Source organism: Vidua chalybeata, chromosome 4 (assembly GCF_026979565.1).
Source record: "Vidua chalybeata isolate OUT-0048 chromosome 4, bVidCha1 merged haplotype, whole genome shotgun sequence".
Taxonomy (NCBI): domain Eukaryota; kingdom Metazoa; phylum Chordata; class Aves; order Passeriformes; family Viduidae; genus Vidua; species Vidua chalybeata.
Window position 1 is genome coordinate 67,230,880 of NC_071533.1, and position 15,941 is coordinate 67,246,820.

General features: G+C 45.5%; 1 protein-coding gene across 1 annotated transcript; it reads right to left on the reverse strand.

The window, feature by feature from the left end:
• Positions 1-1,540: 1,540 nt before the first annotated feature.
• CHMP3 (charged multivesicular body protein 3) lies at positions 1,541-15,897 on the reverse strand. Its single transcript, XM_053940432.1, has 6 exons — positions 15,764-15,897; positions 11,024-11,084; positions 7,422-7,601; positions 4,881-5,002; positions 3,056-3,170; positions 1,541-2,059 (listed from the first exon to the last, which is right to left on the reverse strand). The coding sequence occupies exons 1-6, from the start codon at positions 15,806-15,808 to the stop codon at positions 1,923-1,925; spliced, it is 660 nt and encodes a 219-aa protein (XP_053796407.1). The 5' UTR covers positions 15,809-15,897; the 3' UTR covers positions 1,541-1,922.
• Between the last annotated feature and the right edge of the window lie 44 nt (positions 15,898-15,941).

The following is a 15,941-nucleotide window of genomic DNA, read 5'->3' on the forward strand; positions in this document are numbered from 1 at the left end:
ACATTGCAAAACTTAAAACAGGAAGAGAGGTTATGAATGGAAAAGTGAATCTCTCATTTGATGAGATACCATGAGACAAAATTTAACCTTTCAGTTCCTTCCCAGCACTGAAAGTTGCAGGATGGCCTCCAAGTTCACTTTTCTGAGCTTATGCAACACATTGAACTCTGCAAATACTCCCTGTAGCACTTGACCTGCTGTTTGTGATCAGCAGCAAGTGTTGTGTCTGTCTTGGGTGGCAGGGTTCTTCTTCAGAGAAATTTCCTCTGATTGCTCCCCCAGGAGAGGGGACAGGCTGCAGTGATGTGCAGGGAGCAGGAGCCTCTTGTAAGAGTTAAGTGAAGTTGATTTACAGAAGGTTTGCCTACACACCAGCCCTTCACTGTATTCAGTGGGAGCTTTCCTCCACCTTCACTTGCTGACACCTCTTGACAGTAAATAACTTGTTCTAGTCACTTCAGGTGCCTTGATTTGGCATTTGTGCTTGAACTTGTCAAGTATGCTTAAAAACAACACCTACCTGAACATTCTCCCTTAACCATCAAGTTGAAGGAGATGACATTAAGCAGGTTAATTGCTTTCCTTGGAACCAGCTGGAGTATTTGTGGGCAGCTGGAGTACAGGTACCTCCCAGGGAGCTGAGTCACACTGATCTTACACACCCTGTGTCTGTGCACATAGATCTGAAAAGACTCATTGTTGAAACTGAATTCTGGGCTCTTACCACTGTGCTGTTGTTCAATCTTGTTTTGTTGGCAGCTCTCACCCACTTCTGTTTCTGATGTGTCCTTTCTGGATTTTTAAGACCACAAGAAACAAACTGTCCCTCTTGCCTGTTTTTGTTGTGTTTGGGGTGGAGATGAACACTTGAATTGCAGAGCCCTGAAGCACTGGGGATACTTTGACTCCCCCAGCACAAAGGTGAACAGTGCTTGGCCCTCCCCATGCTCTTATGGTTGAAAATGGGAAGTGCTGGACTCTATCCAGTTCTCTCTGTGCCTTGTGTATTTTTCTACCCTTGCTGTTAGGGTATAATTATTTAGAGACTTGGCTTTCTTTGGGTAAGTCTTCCTTAAAATGAAGAGCTCTGGCCTTTGTTGGGGAGGTGCTGTGGCAGTGATGGGTTTGGGTCAGAGTTTTTTTGTTTCCAAAAGGCCTTTTGTGAGCCATGACATCTGTTTTGCCTGAAGCTTTTCCTTGGGAGGAGACACAGCTCTCCTATGACCCTGAAATGAGCTATTGGAGCAGCAGAGAGGCCTTGGCATGGCCACGGGAAGCTTTGCCAACAGCCTGGTGAGTCAGGGCCCCCCTCCCACTGCTGCCACCTGACCTGCCCTCACTGTGCCAAGGCCTTGGCTAAGACAGGCTCTCCTGTGACCATACAGAGCTGGAACAGACTGAAAACTTCTCTTTAACTATGCAGTGAAGGCCCTGAATGTGCTAAAGAAAGGTGTTACAAAACTAAAAGGGAGGTGTTAAGAGGTGGGTATTGTTTGTGAAAGAGGCCAAAGTGATGCAAACTAAACTGCTGCCATGGCAGTGACTGTTAGAAGCAGCTTTAATAAAATTTGTATTGATTCAGGAAAACACAGATCTGACAGTGCTGTTCTGGTAGCAGATTAAACCAAAGTGCCCGTTAGAGAGAAATGCTGCTTGAAGATGAGACTATATTTCAGGACTTTGTCTAAAAATACATAACATTACACCACCCTTGCCATGTCACCACAGGAAACATGGGCTGAACAGAAAACTGAAAGAGACTGCACTCCCCAAAAAGTATATTACAGTAGTGTCTTGGAGAAAAAAAATCCTCAGGAAGAAAAAAAATAGATATATATTACATACATGAGAATACATTAAATTTTGCATTTTGAAGGTAGGACAGGATAAAATAAAGCCAACTGTACACATCCATCCTGGCCCTAGCTCCTCAGGGTGGCCAACCGTGACTGCATCGCCTCGATGTCCTCCTCCTCATCCATGGCAGCAGCAGCTGCTCCCATGGGCTCAGGCTCTGGCAGAGCATCTGTGACTTTACTGGGTGCTTTACCCAAGGCCCCTGCAACAACAAACAGGCTCATTAGTGAGTGTCAAGTCTTCATTTAATAATTAGTGGCTTTTGAGGACATCTAAAATAACCAAACCAGTCATTTCCCATGGAGGTCACATCCCTGAGCTGGGACAGGGCCAGCCCAGGGGTGATGGCTGCCCAGCAGCACTGACCTGCCAGCTCTGAGCCTCTGCACTCACTCCTTCCCTTCTGGGAGGAGGCTCCCAGCTCCCCTCAAGCCCTGCTGCTTGCCTGGGAGCTCCCCCTGCCTGCTCGGGAGGAGGGGAGCTGCTCCAGCCAGGAAAAAGCAAATTCCAGGATGGAAAAAGCAAATTAGGATGTGAGAAAGAACAGGGCAATGTGCCAGGCACTGAGCACAAGGTGCCAGCAGGGTGGGCCCTGCACTTGCAGTGTGGTACAGCTGAATGCAGCCCTGGTGCTTGTTTTTGTCACACCACATCACAAGCAATCCAGGTGAAAGAAACATTCTAAGCATTCTCCAAGTCAAATAACTGAACCAGTAAATCATTACTTCATGAGCTGGAAGGCAAAATTTGTGGTTTTGGTTCTAAGAGGCTTTTTGTGTTTGTTTTGGGCTTTTTCCCCCAAACAAGACACAGCACTTTACTGCCAGGACTCAAAACACAGCCTATGACTCAAGGCAGTGCAGCAGAGTTTATTTCTTGGTTTCATTAAGAACAATACCTAGTCAATCATGTAAGTTTCACCTTGTTAAGAGGATTCACTGCACAGCCAAACACAGATCCGTTAGAGCCTCAATTACATAAGTGCACAGACAGCAGCTGATGGATATTAGTTCTGCCCTGCTGAGCCCCACTGGCCTTCTCAGCCAGTATTCCCTGAGAAACCAGTTTGTCAGAGCTCTCTGCCCATCACCAAAGGAAGAGATGCCACTGGGAGAGTGCAGAATAGATGAAGATTTCAGTTGCTGCATCTTATTGAACAGAGCAAGAACCTGGCTCTCAGCAGCACCCACAAACTCACCAGCTGTAATTTCAAAAAGGATTTTGTCAATTTCTGCCTCAGCTTCCTCCTCCATCTCCTCCTGATCCTCCAGGCCTTCAAAGGTGTCCTCCAGCATTTCCTCTATAATTCCAGCCTAGCAGAAAAAAACAAGGCAGTGTGTGATGCCCTTGGAAAAGAGCAGGGTAAGAAAACTCATTTCTACAGGGTAAGAAAACTCATTTCTACCCAGGCATGTAACATGAACACACGTCTCTACAATTGCAGAGGAAAAACAGGAAGAAAACTGAGGATTAAAGGCACCTGTTCTCACTTTGAAAACCTCAAGTTATTAAAAGAAGAGAGATTTAAATTAGATATTAGGAAGAAATTCTTCCCTGTGAGCTGGAACAAGTTCCCCAGAGAAGCTGTGGATGCCCAGTCCCTGCAAGTGTTCCCAGCCAGGTTAGATGGGGCTCTGAGCAACCTGGTCCAGTGGCAGATGCCCCTGTCCATGGCAGGGGGGCTGGAATTACACGATCTTTTAAGATCCTTTCCAACCCAAACCATTCTGATTCTGTGGTTATTTATTGTTGCTGTATGTCTAAACCAAGAACCCAGCCTGCTCCAAGCATGTGAAATAAAAGTGTAAATTTCAGTCATGCAGTATGAATTGTGTAGCACACTGTAAAACTGCTCTTTGACACGGCTTGGTTTTCTGTCTATCTGCATTTGAAAACATTCCTTTGCAGGCCCTGCAACCTAAATATGGTCAAACCATGCTGGTGTACAATCATAAAATTATTTAGAAATAAACTTATTTGAACTGAACAGTCTAGACCACTAAGAAGGGAAAAAGCAAAACAGCTTTGGGAGTTGAAAATGTAAGTCATAATAGAGACTTAGTATGCTTTCAAATCAGAGCACTCCCATCACATGGAGACACTAAAGCTAGATGCTTTAAACCAGTGACAGTGAGTTATATCTGAATTAGCCAGGAGTTTTGTGATTCTTTAAAATTTTTGTAATAAACTTAATTAGTTAAGGAATCTTTGATTGTGTTATTTTGTCTGGTTTTGGTTTAGATCTGTATTGGCTAAGTGTCATTAGGAAACCCTGAGAAATTACCTCACTGCACCTGCAGAAAGGAACTCTGTGGACCCATACCACTTAGAGAATCTATAGTTGAAGAAGAAAATTCAATAAATAATTGTTTTAATGGTTATCATATAACTAGAGATTAATTAGGTGTCATAGAACAAGAATGGTATCTTGAGAGAGTTAAGGAGTCAAAGGCCTGTACATTCCAGAAATCTTGATTAATACATTGCAGGTGTAGTAAGGGAGCCACTTCATAGGCTTGTACTCCCCAAAAAACTTAATCAATAGTAATTGTCTAAGCAGGACAGCAAATTTAATAAAGCATTGTTAGCTGGATAAAACTTGGGTTATGCATTAAACAAAGACAGATGAGATGTCTGGTATAATTAAAAGAAACAAAACACCTCTACAATGATGCAATAAATTGGGCAGATTTTTAGGAGTGTTTCTTTAAAAAATCTTGGCTGAAACACTTATATAGTATACAAAAATGCTGAAAATTGTTGTTTCTTTTAACATGTCTATAGCGAATAAATTCCCCATATGTTCCCAATTTTGACTCAAAATTGTTATTAGGAATGTTGGTTTAACAGCTTTTTGCTGTTGGATTTAAAACTCTTTGTGTCACCAGTATCAGACTGGCCATGGAGTCAGAGTGTCCTGAGCTCACACCAGCCCTGTGACAAAGGGGCCACCCAAGTGACTGCACAGCTCAGTAACAGCCACATCATGTTCACCCAAATCTGATTTATATGCCAAATCTCACCTTCATCATCTCTTTGGATAAGTCCCTCATCGTTGCTTGGATTTCTGGGATTTTTACGAGATTTTGCATAGCTTTCATGACTTCTGTGCTCTTCTGCAATGAACCTGCTACTCTGAGGACAGCTGTGAAGGAGAGGCACAGAACAGTTTGAACAACCCATGCACTGCTGAAAGCAGAGAGATTATATTCTCCCTGCATGGAAATTTGTTTACATTTTGGCAATTCAATTTAAAAAATAAACAGGCATTGCTCTTCTTCACTCTTGACTAAATTCCTGGAAAAGCCCAACTTATACCCACATTGGAAAAGTGACATTTATAGCAAAGCTACTGGTCCTGTACAACCCAGTGGTCTGCAGAGAGGTTTCAACCCACCTAAAGACAGGGAGAGAGTTGCTCCTGCCCAGCCCCTCAGCAGCAGAGCTGCAGTGACTGGTGAACCAGGGATCTCCTGCCTGACACCAGGTACTGGAAACTAACCCTGGCAGAAGTTCTGCTGCAATAGTTCCACGGCAAAGAGTAAGCTACAACATTAATACTGAAGCAGACAAGCCAAAAATAAGCTTGTTGAAACTGAATTTAACAATACTCTTTCCAGAGGCTATTCTAAGTTATAAGCTCTCCTCATCTGTATTGATATACCAAGATCAAAAAGCAGTAATTAAGGGTACTTTGAAGTTTTTTGAATTCTGCCATCTAGCTTTGCAGCTTCCTGGACATGGAGAACTTACCTGTTTGTATATTAAATGCTCACTTCTCAACAAAGCAAAATAAAGGTACAGCACATATTATTTTTCATTTTAATAATTTCTTTTAAGAGCCTACACTTATAACAAACTAAAAGAAACCTTGCCTTGAGTGGTCATTTCTCAAGTTACTACAGACCCTGGACTGAATTCTAGATTCCTTTGTATTTCCTATCTAAGTGTATCAGAAGATTCTCAGGAAGATGAAGATACTGGCAGTGGTAATAGGAAGAGGCTGTTTTGAGTTTTTCCTTTAAATGGACACCTTAAGGTGCAAGGATGGTCCTGCTTTCCTTTCCTGAGTGAGATGCATGGGGAGCCACATTTGAACCATCATAAAATTACACTTAAGGTTCACAGTGTGACTTCATGTTTTATCACTCATCCAGTGTTAAAATCTACTGGGATGATGCTGGGGTGGGGGAAATGCTTTGACATTTCAGCAGCATGTTGACCACCATAGAGTCTTCTCCATTCTTTAAAGCTTTCTGCTCTGCTTGTTACAGGCTGGATTGTTTCCAGCTATGGAAAACTCTGCAGGAACTGAATTACAACAGATTTCTGATGTGGATAAGGAATGAGGGAAATATGCTGGTTCTGGAAGAACACAAAGGACCAAGGAGAGTTTACAGAACATGGGTGTTAAGCAAGGGGCAAAAAGATTCATCCACACTAAGAAATCAAACACTGCTCCCCCATCCCCATGTAGGCATTGGTAAATGCCCCCAGACTCTTGCTAGGGAAGCAACCATCTACAAGATAAAGAGAATTCTACTCCTGTGACAGGTCCTGTCAAAATCAGTGACACAGGCTCCACCAGGATACAAGGGTATTAGGAATGCATTCAAACTGTTTAGAAATGCACATCAAGAATGTGCTCCAAATTGCTGTGAGTTCAGTTTCAGAGCATGTGATTCTCACATCACTGGAACCCTCAGGCTCTGAGGAGAAGTGTTCATCTGCTGAGCAGCTCGTCACAGGAAACAGGGAACCAGCAAGGATGTAGGGAACAATGAGGGGCAGGAACCCCAAGAAACTAAAACTGGAGGCTCCCTGACTACTTCAGAGCCCAGAGTTGGACACCCATCCAGGCAGGGCATGGAGAAACAGCCTCAGAACATGCTGCAGACTGAGGGGGGTTATTGCCTACAGGCATGCAGGACTTCTTACAGGGATGTAGGGGGAAAAAGCATGTTTGGACATGGGGAAAACTTACAATAGATCTTTTAAGGGGATTATAGGAACATAACTGAATCTTAGGGGAATGACCAAAGGTAGTTTGGGGAAGGATTGAAGTGGATCAGGGAACGCACAAACCTCAGGGGCCTGCAGGACCAGGTACCAGCAGTTCAGGCAGAGCAGGAGATCTGGGGCCGGTACCAGATATCTGGACAGCTTGGACAGAGCATCTGATCTATTGTGTACACATGTGTTCTTCTAGTGGACCTCAGTCCTCATGAGCTGAAGAGGAAGAGCAGGGTGGAGTTGTTCACAATGTGTGAAAGCTGTGTGTGTTTATGGGGTGGTGGCAAAGGCTCTGCTCTGACAGTGTGGGTGCATGTGCCTGCTGGGATTGGGGGGGTAGAACTTCAGCACCCTCACAGCTCTGGGCCTGCTATGGGAGGATCTTCCCAGGCTCCTGAAGCCCACTGGAATCAACTGCTTTTCACAGGAGCACAGCTGCTCCCACATTCAAGCTCTGCCTGCATTTGATTTTGGTTCTGGACAAGGAAACCTCAGACCTCACTTCTACTGTCAGAGCAGTCATTGTGCTTGGGCCCAGAATTTGCTCTTACCAAGCTGGTTCTTCATGCCCATGAGAACAGAGTTCATGTGAGCTTTGGATGCATAGAGTTTGCTTACGGCCCTCCGCGAGCGGACCAGCTCCTTTGCCAGGATCACACACACATCTCTCTGGTTCTTTTTGGCAGCATCCTTTATTGACCTCTTCACCTTCTCCTCTTCCCTCTGGATATCTGGAGTACAAAAAAAACACAGCAAAGAGTGACCAACACCTAAGGATATAGAAGAGAAATCAGTCATTTGTTGAGGTGTGTTACCAATGCAAAGAATTGTTTCTGCTTGATTTCAGATTCCCTCTGTTACTCAAAGACCTTGTTCTAGGCTGATTTAAATGTCAGCTGATTAATTCAGTTAAATCTTAATAGGAAAATTCTCATTACTGAACATCCAGCTCTGTAATTTTCTTTGCAGTCAAGAGTACTCTAAAGGACTGTCTGAGAATATTAGTCCATGATGCCAAGCTGACTAAGAGCTTACAAAGCAAAAAAAGGTCCTGTAAGAACAAAGCACTCTGAGAGAATGACTTGACTCACAACTTCAAAATACCTTCCTGACTATTAAACTGGCCTGATACAAATATATATACAAAATATACATCCAACTTGAAACATCCTGTTCAAACTCTCCTGGCATCCAGCTTTGTTCAACAGCTTTTTTAAGAGTGTACTTAAGTGGGAATACTGAACTAAGCATGAGCAAAGAGTTGGTTGGATTTGAATTATTAAACAATAAAAAGGTCTTCTTAAATACCATTGGTTTCTCCAGCAAATCTGATGTGACTGTTCACACTTCTGCCCTGCCAGGTAACACTGGCTGTGAACAGCAGGAGCTAGGTACTCCAAAAAGCCCAGAGTAAGAAATGCAAGAGTAAGCAGGGACAATATCAATATCCTTTCCTTTCCAGACTCAGCAATAAATTAGCCACTGATGAAATGTGGGTCTCAGAGTCCACAAGAAAAATTATCCTAAAGTAAATAGAGAATTCAGATAGTAAGAGTTCCTCACCTTCGTGCAAAGAGTTGACTGAAATGACAACAAGAACAATTTTTTCAAGAAAAGCCTCTGTTCAGATTTAGCTTTGAGTCTTCTTGATTTATGCCAGACGAAGTTATACATTGGAAGAATCAGAAGCTACCCTTTTATAAAAACAAAGGCATCCACACACACTTTCTGGCACAGGCTAACTTGGAGACTTCAACACAGCTTCTCAAGTGGGAGTTAATGAACCCTGTACTCAAGACCAGTAATTCTCTCAGTATCATTCACTGAGGACTGGCAGAAAGCTGTAGGACCATAATCAGAAAAACATACCTTTACTGCTTTCCCACTATTATTTTCAGAAACACCACAAACTTGAAGACATTTGTATGGCAGATGTGGGACTGAGCCAAGTCCCAGCACATCAGAGCAGGTAAGAAAGAGCTGAAGTGCTCCAGCAGGAAACAGAAAGCACCAGCAGCACTCCAGCAGTACTGAGGAATTACAACATTCCCTTTGGCAGGCTGAAAACAACCACAAGTATTGTGCTATTGCACCCAGGCTGGTGTAGGGCAGCCTGCATCTGAGTGAATGCTTTCACTGGCATGAACTGCTGAGTATGAGATCAGTGGCACAAGAATGCAGGAACAGTCAACTCTGTCTTTGAAGGTCAGTGCCAGCTGCACTCCTCAACGGAGACAAAGTCACTTCCCCAGTGCTCTGCAGCACTATCAAGCACAAGAGACACAAAGCAGCCCAAAGCACCTGCGAGAGGGACTCACAGGCTCAGCAAAACACTCCAACTCTCATCAACTCAAAAAAATCAATTCTGAAGTAACAAGGATACCTTTCATTTCTCCAAACCTTCCAAGCCCTGAAAAGCAACCTACCCCAAACAGAAATCACTACAACAGCAAGAGTCCAACAACAGATGGTTTCAAAGAGTGTGTTGCTATTTTAGTAATTCTGCTGACTGGGTGAGCCAAGTGCTCAAGTGATCCAAGCCCACCCAGTTCATCCCAGGTGGATCTAGTGTTGCCTTGTTCAAACACATCCAGCACAGCCTTCCCCAAGGAAACTAAGACAGGTTCCAGCTTAGCATCCTTACTTAAAGACTGCAGTGCTTTCCTGTGTAAGGCTCAGCTGAAACAAGAGAGCATGGCAGAATCCAACTGCAGTGGGTAATTTCTGAGGAAACCTTCAGTGGCACTTGGCTTCCATCCTTCAGGAGCAGCCTGCTAGCCTGGGAAGTGTCCAGCAGAACCATGTCCTTCCACAGGTGACCCTTGGTAAAATGTGAAATCCTGGCACAAAGATATTCTCTACTTTATTTTAAGGGCAATTATCAGTATAGCAGATGGTTGGTGGTTAGTGATGAACTGTATTTCTTTGAATGTAGGACTCTGAAACACAAACAGGTTTACAGCTGCTAAAATAATTAGATTTCCATCTACATCAAAATATCACACTACCATGTAACCTAGTATCTGCATAGGCCATTAAAAGCATTATGGCATGTAAAAAGTTAAGAGAAACACGAATTTTCAAGAAACATCAGTAGTGATCACGTGGGTACTGTGCTTCTGTGGAAGGTGCAACCTCTAAAACATATTTTGCTAGTAAGATGAGAGTTGCAGTTCCTCTGAGCCTGATACAGCCACACAAAGTGCCCTGGAGAAAGTAAAAGAATCCACATCCCTGTACATCAGTTTTACAGGGAAAGACACAAACTCTGCTCCTCATATTGGAGACAAAGACACACTTTGTATTGCACAAGCAACCTTCTCCAACCAACTCATACAAGTCTACAAGAAACAAACCCTGCCAGGTCACTCCATAGGCACAGGGCTGGAGAAGGATGAGGAATGCAGGATCTACTCCTCAAGGCCTCACTCCAAACAGGAATGTGCTAGTAACCAGATGCTGACACAAAATATCCTTCACCAGCACTTCCCATGGACAAATCCCAGAGACAGGGTAGAAGACAAATAAGGGGGAAACAAAACCTAGGCCTAAACCTATTTTCAGGCTCAGAGAAGGCAGGTAGAACAAATTCTGAACAAACACCAGTGCAATATGAAGCAACTCCTCTGCTTTTAAAGACACATTCAGCAGTGTAATGCTCATTATTTAATAGCAAAACACCCACCCACTGAGAAAATACTTTTTTTTTTTCCCTTCCTCTCTTCTGTTTGTAATTTTTCCAAGCTGACAGCAAGCTACTTTTGCTTGGCATGTGCACTTCACACCAGTACATGCCAGTGGAACTGTCTACATGTGGAATTATATACCACACTGATACTACTCATTAAATCAATGTGGGTGAAATTCTGGATAAGTCTAATAGATGTTATCCAAAGAGACTTAAGAGCATTATGTCTTACTGGGAGCATGAAATATTCATGTTCTTTTGAAAATTTTACTTGGATAACTTCACAACGACATCATTTTGTAACACAGACTAAGTCTGGCCCCAGGATCACATTTATCTTCCTTTACTCCAGATGTGATAGACTACCCCAAGTTCTTAAATTTCACAGCCTGCCTCAATTAAAGCAAAAAAACCTTGAAGAAACACAAGGAGAGTAAAAACAAAAAATGAGACACAAGTACAAACCTCTGATCTGTCTATCAATCACTCTCATTTCTTTCCTTATCTTCAAGGACCATTCATTGACCTTAAAAAGAAAAAGTGAGAGTTACTTGAAATTCCAACTTCAAAACTATGCTTTTATACTTTCATGTAACTTAAACATTCAGTATCAAAAGCAGCACTTCAAAATGCATGAGCTGCAAGTTATGAGTGATGTTAAAATATTTCATTATTCAAATAATAAAACTCCCAAACATTGCAGAGATACCACCAGCTACTGCACTGCTCTTAATGTTCAGACAAGGAGATAAGGAGGATCTTTACAGATCCCTTCCAACCAAAACCCTTCAATGATTCCATGATGTGATTTGTGAGTCAGATGCTCACTGCCTGGCTAACCTCCCACATCACAGCCATGTCACTATACAGAGGGAACTTGCCACAGGGGACTTCAGCAGAAGGGACAGACTTTGGCACAGGATGACAGCCCAAGAGTGCTACTGCCCATTTCAGTCAGAAGGATCTCCAGGAGATCTCCAATCCAACCTCTACTGAAAGCAGGATCAAGTTCAGAGTTCAGACAGGTTGTTCAGGGTCTCATCTATTGAGTTTTGATACTTTTTGAGAGCAGAGACTTCACAGCCACTCTGAGCAAATGCAGTTAAATTACTCCTGTGTGGTGAAGACTTTTCCTCATAGAGTCCTGGAATGGTTTGGGTTGGAAGGGACCTTAAAGACTATCTATTTCCAGTGCCCTGCTGTTGGCAGAGCCACTTTCCACTAAACCAGCCTGCTTAGAGCTCCATCCAACCTGGCCTTTCATGCTCAATTGAAAACTCTCCTCTGGCCAACTGTGGCTGTAGCCCTGCTCCTATCACTGGACACCTCAAAAGTACCTGTCTGTGTCTTGACTACAACCTACCAGAGGCACTGAGAGGCTTTAGACCCTTGCTCCTTCACCTTCTCTTCTCCAAGCCAAAAGGAGCCCAGTTCCCATAGCCATTCCTCCTGCATCACAGGCTCCAGCCCTCCTCCATCCTGATGGGCCTCTGCCACACTTCCCCAGCTTGTTGAGATCCTTCCTGAGCTGTGTGGCCACACTGGGACACTTCTGCACGTGTGACCTCTTTACTGCTGAGTAGCAGTGACTGAACACTCAGCACAGTGACTACAGCTTCCCAACACAGCCCTGTTTGCCTTCATTGCTGCAAAGGTGCACTGGGAACTCCTGTATTATCCATGGGAAATCAGATCCTTTCCTGCAGAGCTGGTGCCCAGCCAACCCCAGGCTGCACATCCCTGTGTGCAGGGATGGTTGGCCCAGTCTTGCATTGCTCAACATTTAGAGGTTCCTGCTGGACTCCTCCCACTTGCTCAGGTCTCTCTGCCCTCCAGCTTCCCTTCCCCTGCCTTTGGTGGTGTTCAAACACAGCCACTCCTTCAACAGCTCCCTCCTGGCACTTGCCAAGATCTCTCTGTTCCAGATCCTCTGGCTCACCCAGGAGATGGGGAGCTCCACATGCCCTGACCATCCCTCTAGGGAAGCAGAGTGAAGAGAACTTGTGCAATGAAAACCTGTAAATCAAGTTCTTTTCTGTGCACAAGCCCAGCAGAGCCACAGATTTAGACTTTCACCAGTCTCAAAAGACTTTCTATTGGTCATGGTGAACAGGACTGTGTTTTGATTGCAGACAAAAGCCACCATTTGAGGTGCCCAAGCACAAAATCAGCTTAAAAACCCTCACATAAAACCCAAAGCCCTTCATAGGTGCAGAAGTTTTTAGCAGGTTTCAGAAAGCTCCTGTACCTTTAGTTAAACCCTGGGTTTACAGGCAAAAAAAAGCCTAAACCCAGAACTGACTGCAGCCTCCCCTCTTGCTCTTCAGAGCAGAGGAGATAATGTCCTGGAGAGTCATTCCTTGCCCTGACAGAAAGCTAAGAAGGTCCCTTTTAGAGTAGGGACTACATGAGAGGAAAAAAAACAGGGGGAAGAGAGAAACATGACAGAGCTCTGGCTGGCCAACTGTCCTGTCTCAAATGTAACACCTGCCAGAGATTTGCTCTACAACTTGTATTCTAGAACAAACCAACACACAACAAGCCTTCACAAACCAGCACAATCAGCAACTGTCAAATGAACCACCGCAGGATTTGCAGCTTCTGTCTCTGGGATGCACAGCCCAGCACAAAGACACCATTAAATCAAGACTGGTTGTGTTTTGTCATCAAAACCTGCTTACTCTGACAGCAGAAAACTCTGTCACAGCTCATCCCTAGCATTGCCAGGGGTGTGACATGACTGTCTTAAAGGCAGAGCTGGGTGCCTATGCCTTCCCTGGTGCTCCCAACTCATCGCCTGCTTTGTGTAAGAGGAGGAGCAAATCCCACTGACTCTTATCCAGGCCAGTCCATGCTCCCAGCTACATGAGACAGCAGTTTGTTGAGCTGTAAAGAAGGCACGCTGCCCATCTCACACAGGACACAGGGACACAGATACAGACCATGGCACAAGGCAGCAATGCTGGGAGCAGGAGTATGAGGTCCAGCTGAGCAAAGATAATTACCCTGAGCACAACTCCATGCTGATGAAGCAATTCTGCTTCCACTCCTGATCTGAACAAAAACATCACTCTCACAGCACTGCACCATGCCAGAGTCAGCCAGCAAAGCACTCAAGCTGAAAAGAGCCAACTCAGACTACCCTGGAGGAAAACCCACTTTTTAAGTTCAAACGATCCAGACATGGCATTAAAAGTACAACAAATCCCCGGCTTTAGACAGGCTGAAATGTATCACCAGCTCTTCACAAGGGCTGAAGATATTTGCCTTGTATTGATCATAAATAAATTATCTCACATTGACAGAGTGGGCAGACAAAAGAACTGAGGGCAAATCATTGCCATCACAAAAATCTCAACCCCTCCCCATCATCATCCACCTCCTGCAGTGCTTGGATGGCTCCCTCTAGCCCTGCTCAGGGACTGCATCTTGAGCACAGCTGCTGGCAGACACCAGCTAAGCTGTGCTGTTTCCCCATCACCTAGGATGCAGAAACAGCTACTGCTTTTTCCTTCTAAAGCTGCAGTTAGGTACAGGAGAAAAAGAATTTTTAACTAATAATGGGTTTCTCAAGATCAGTGTTAGGCCTGTGAAGTCACCATGGCAGCCTGCACCCCAAAGCACGGCTCATGACAGCAAGAGGACTCATGTCACCTCTCCCTGCACCCGTCCCATACTGCCTTTGTAGGGTTTTTTGCAAAGAATCACAGAATCATTGGCTTAGGAAGGGATCTCTGGAGATCATCCAGTCCAAACCCCCTGCCAAGGCAGGGTCACCCAGAGCAGGCGACCCAGGAATGTGTCCAGGTGGGTTTGGAATGTCTCCAGAAAGGGAGACTCCACAACCTCCCTGGGCAGCTGTTCCAGGCTCTGCCACCCTCAGCATAAAGAAGCTTTTCCTCATGTAAAGCTGGAAGTGATTGTGGTTTAGTTTATGGCCACTGCTACTTGTCCTGTTGCTGTGCACCAAAAAGAAGGTTCAAGGTGGCTGGCAGCATCCTCCAAGAGCTCCAAGATGCCTCACAGACTCTGTGCTACTGGAAAACACGGCAAGCTCATCAGTTAGGGAAGGCTAAAGAGCAGCCCTCAGGCAGGAGGCAAGAACTCCTGAGTGCAGCATGACCACATGGGTGGGTTCCACAGTTGTCTGATGTGTCACCCCACCCCTGAGAGCAGCAGTCCCCAGCCCCAGCTCTCCCTCTGGTCTCTTGTACCACACTCAGGAACTCAGCAGACTGACCTAGGGCACACAGTGCTCCCACACAGGGAGAGGAGGAAGGGAAAGGACACTCCCAAAGGTAAATTCCTCATCTGATTCTCTCACCACACAAGCAACAACCATAACCTGCTCCCCTGGGGCTCAGCTGCTGCAAAGCACCAGGGAACATCTGTGACACTGCAGCTTGTCTAAGCCTTCAACTTGTGTGCCTGTCATTCTTCTCCCTGCTGCTTTTCCAGTACCTCTCATGTATTTGATCTTCCTCTCACCAAAAAGCAGATTTTTTTTCATTAACACATTCGTGGCTACTTATGAAAGGCAACAGTGAAATCCACCAGTGTCTTGATTATTTCATTCCACTGTGAGAGCAGAAAGCTGTTCGAAGAAACACAGTTGGTCTACAGACTCATCTTCCCCCTACAAGTCCCAACATTTCAGCTACTGTTTCCTAATTTTAAGGCTGTGTCTGCAGAGAGGAGCTAGAATCATAGAATGATATCATTATAGAATCAGAATGTTAGGGGGTTGGAAGGAGCCCGACAGACCATATAGTTCCATCCACACCTTCCACTAGACCAGGTTGCTCAAGGCCTTATCCAGCTTGGCTTTGAACATTTCCAGGGATGGCGCAGCCACAGCTTCCATGGCCAACCTGTTGCAGTGTCTCACACGCTCACAGGGAAGAATTTCTTCTTAGCATCTAACATAAATTTCCCCTCTATCAACTTGTACCCATTGCCTCTTGCCCTGCCACTCCACTTCCTCACACAGAGCCCCTCTCCGGCTCCTCTGCAGGCCCTTTCAGATAGCGGAAGGTTCTGTGAGGTCTCCACCGGCCGATCTCGGGCCGGGTGTAGCCTGCGCCAGGGCCAGGCCGAGCCCGGCCCCTCCGCAGTACCCGCCCGACGCCATAGCAACGCCACACGGTCCTGCCGCCACTCCCCCGTCAAGCTCCCGGCCCCGCCTCGGCGGCTCCGGCCCCTCACCAGCTCCTTGGGCGGCTTCTCGGGGGTCTTCCCGAACAGCCCCATGGCGGCCGCACCGCCCGGCACTTCCGGGTTCCCCTCAGCCGGGCCGGGCGGAGAGCGCACTGCGCCTGCGCCGCCGGCACCGCAAACCCCGCCCCCTCCGCGTGGGGGCGGTGCCCGAACGTCCTCGCTCCGC

Coding starts and splice junctions, on each gene's coding strand:
- CHMP3 (XM_053940432.1), bottom strand. CDS start 15,808: ATGGGGCTGTTCGGGAAGACCCCCGAGAAGCCGCCCAAGGAGCTG. Junction 5,003..7,421: donor GGGCATGAAGAACCAGCTTG/GTAAGAGCAAAT, acceptor TCTCCTTCACAG/CTGTCCTCAGAGTAGCAGGT. Junction 3,171..4,880: donor TATCCAAAGAGATGATGAAG/GTGAGATTTGGC, acceptor TTTTTCTGCTAG/GCTGGAATTATAGAGGAAAT.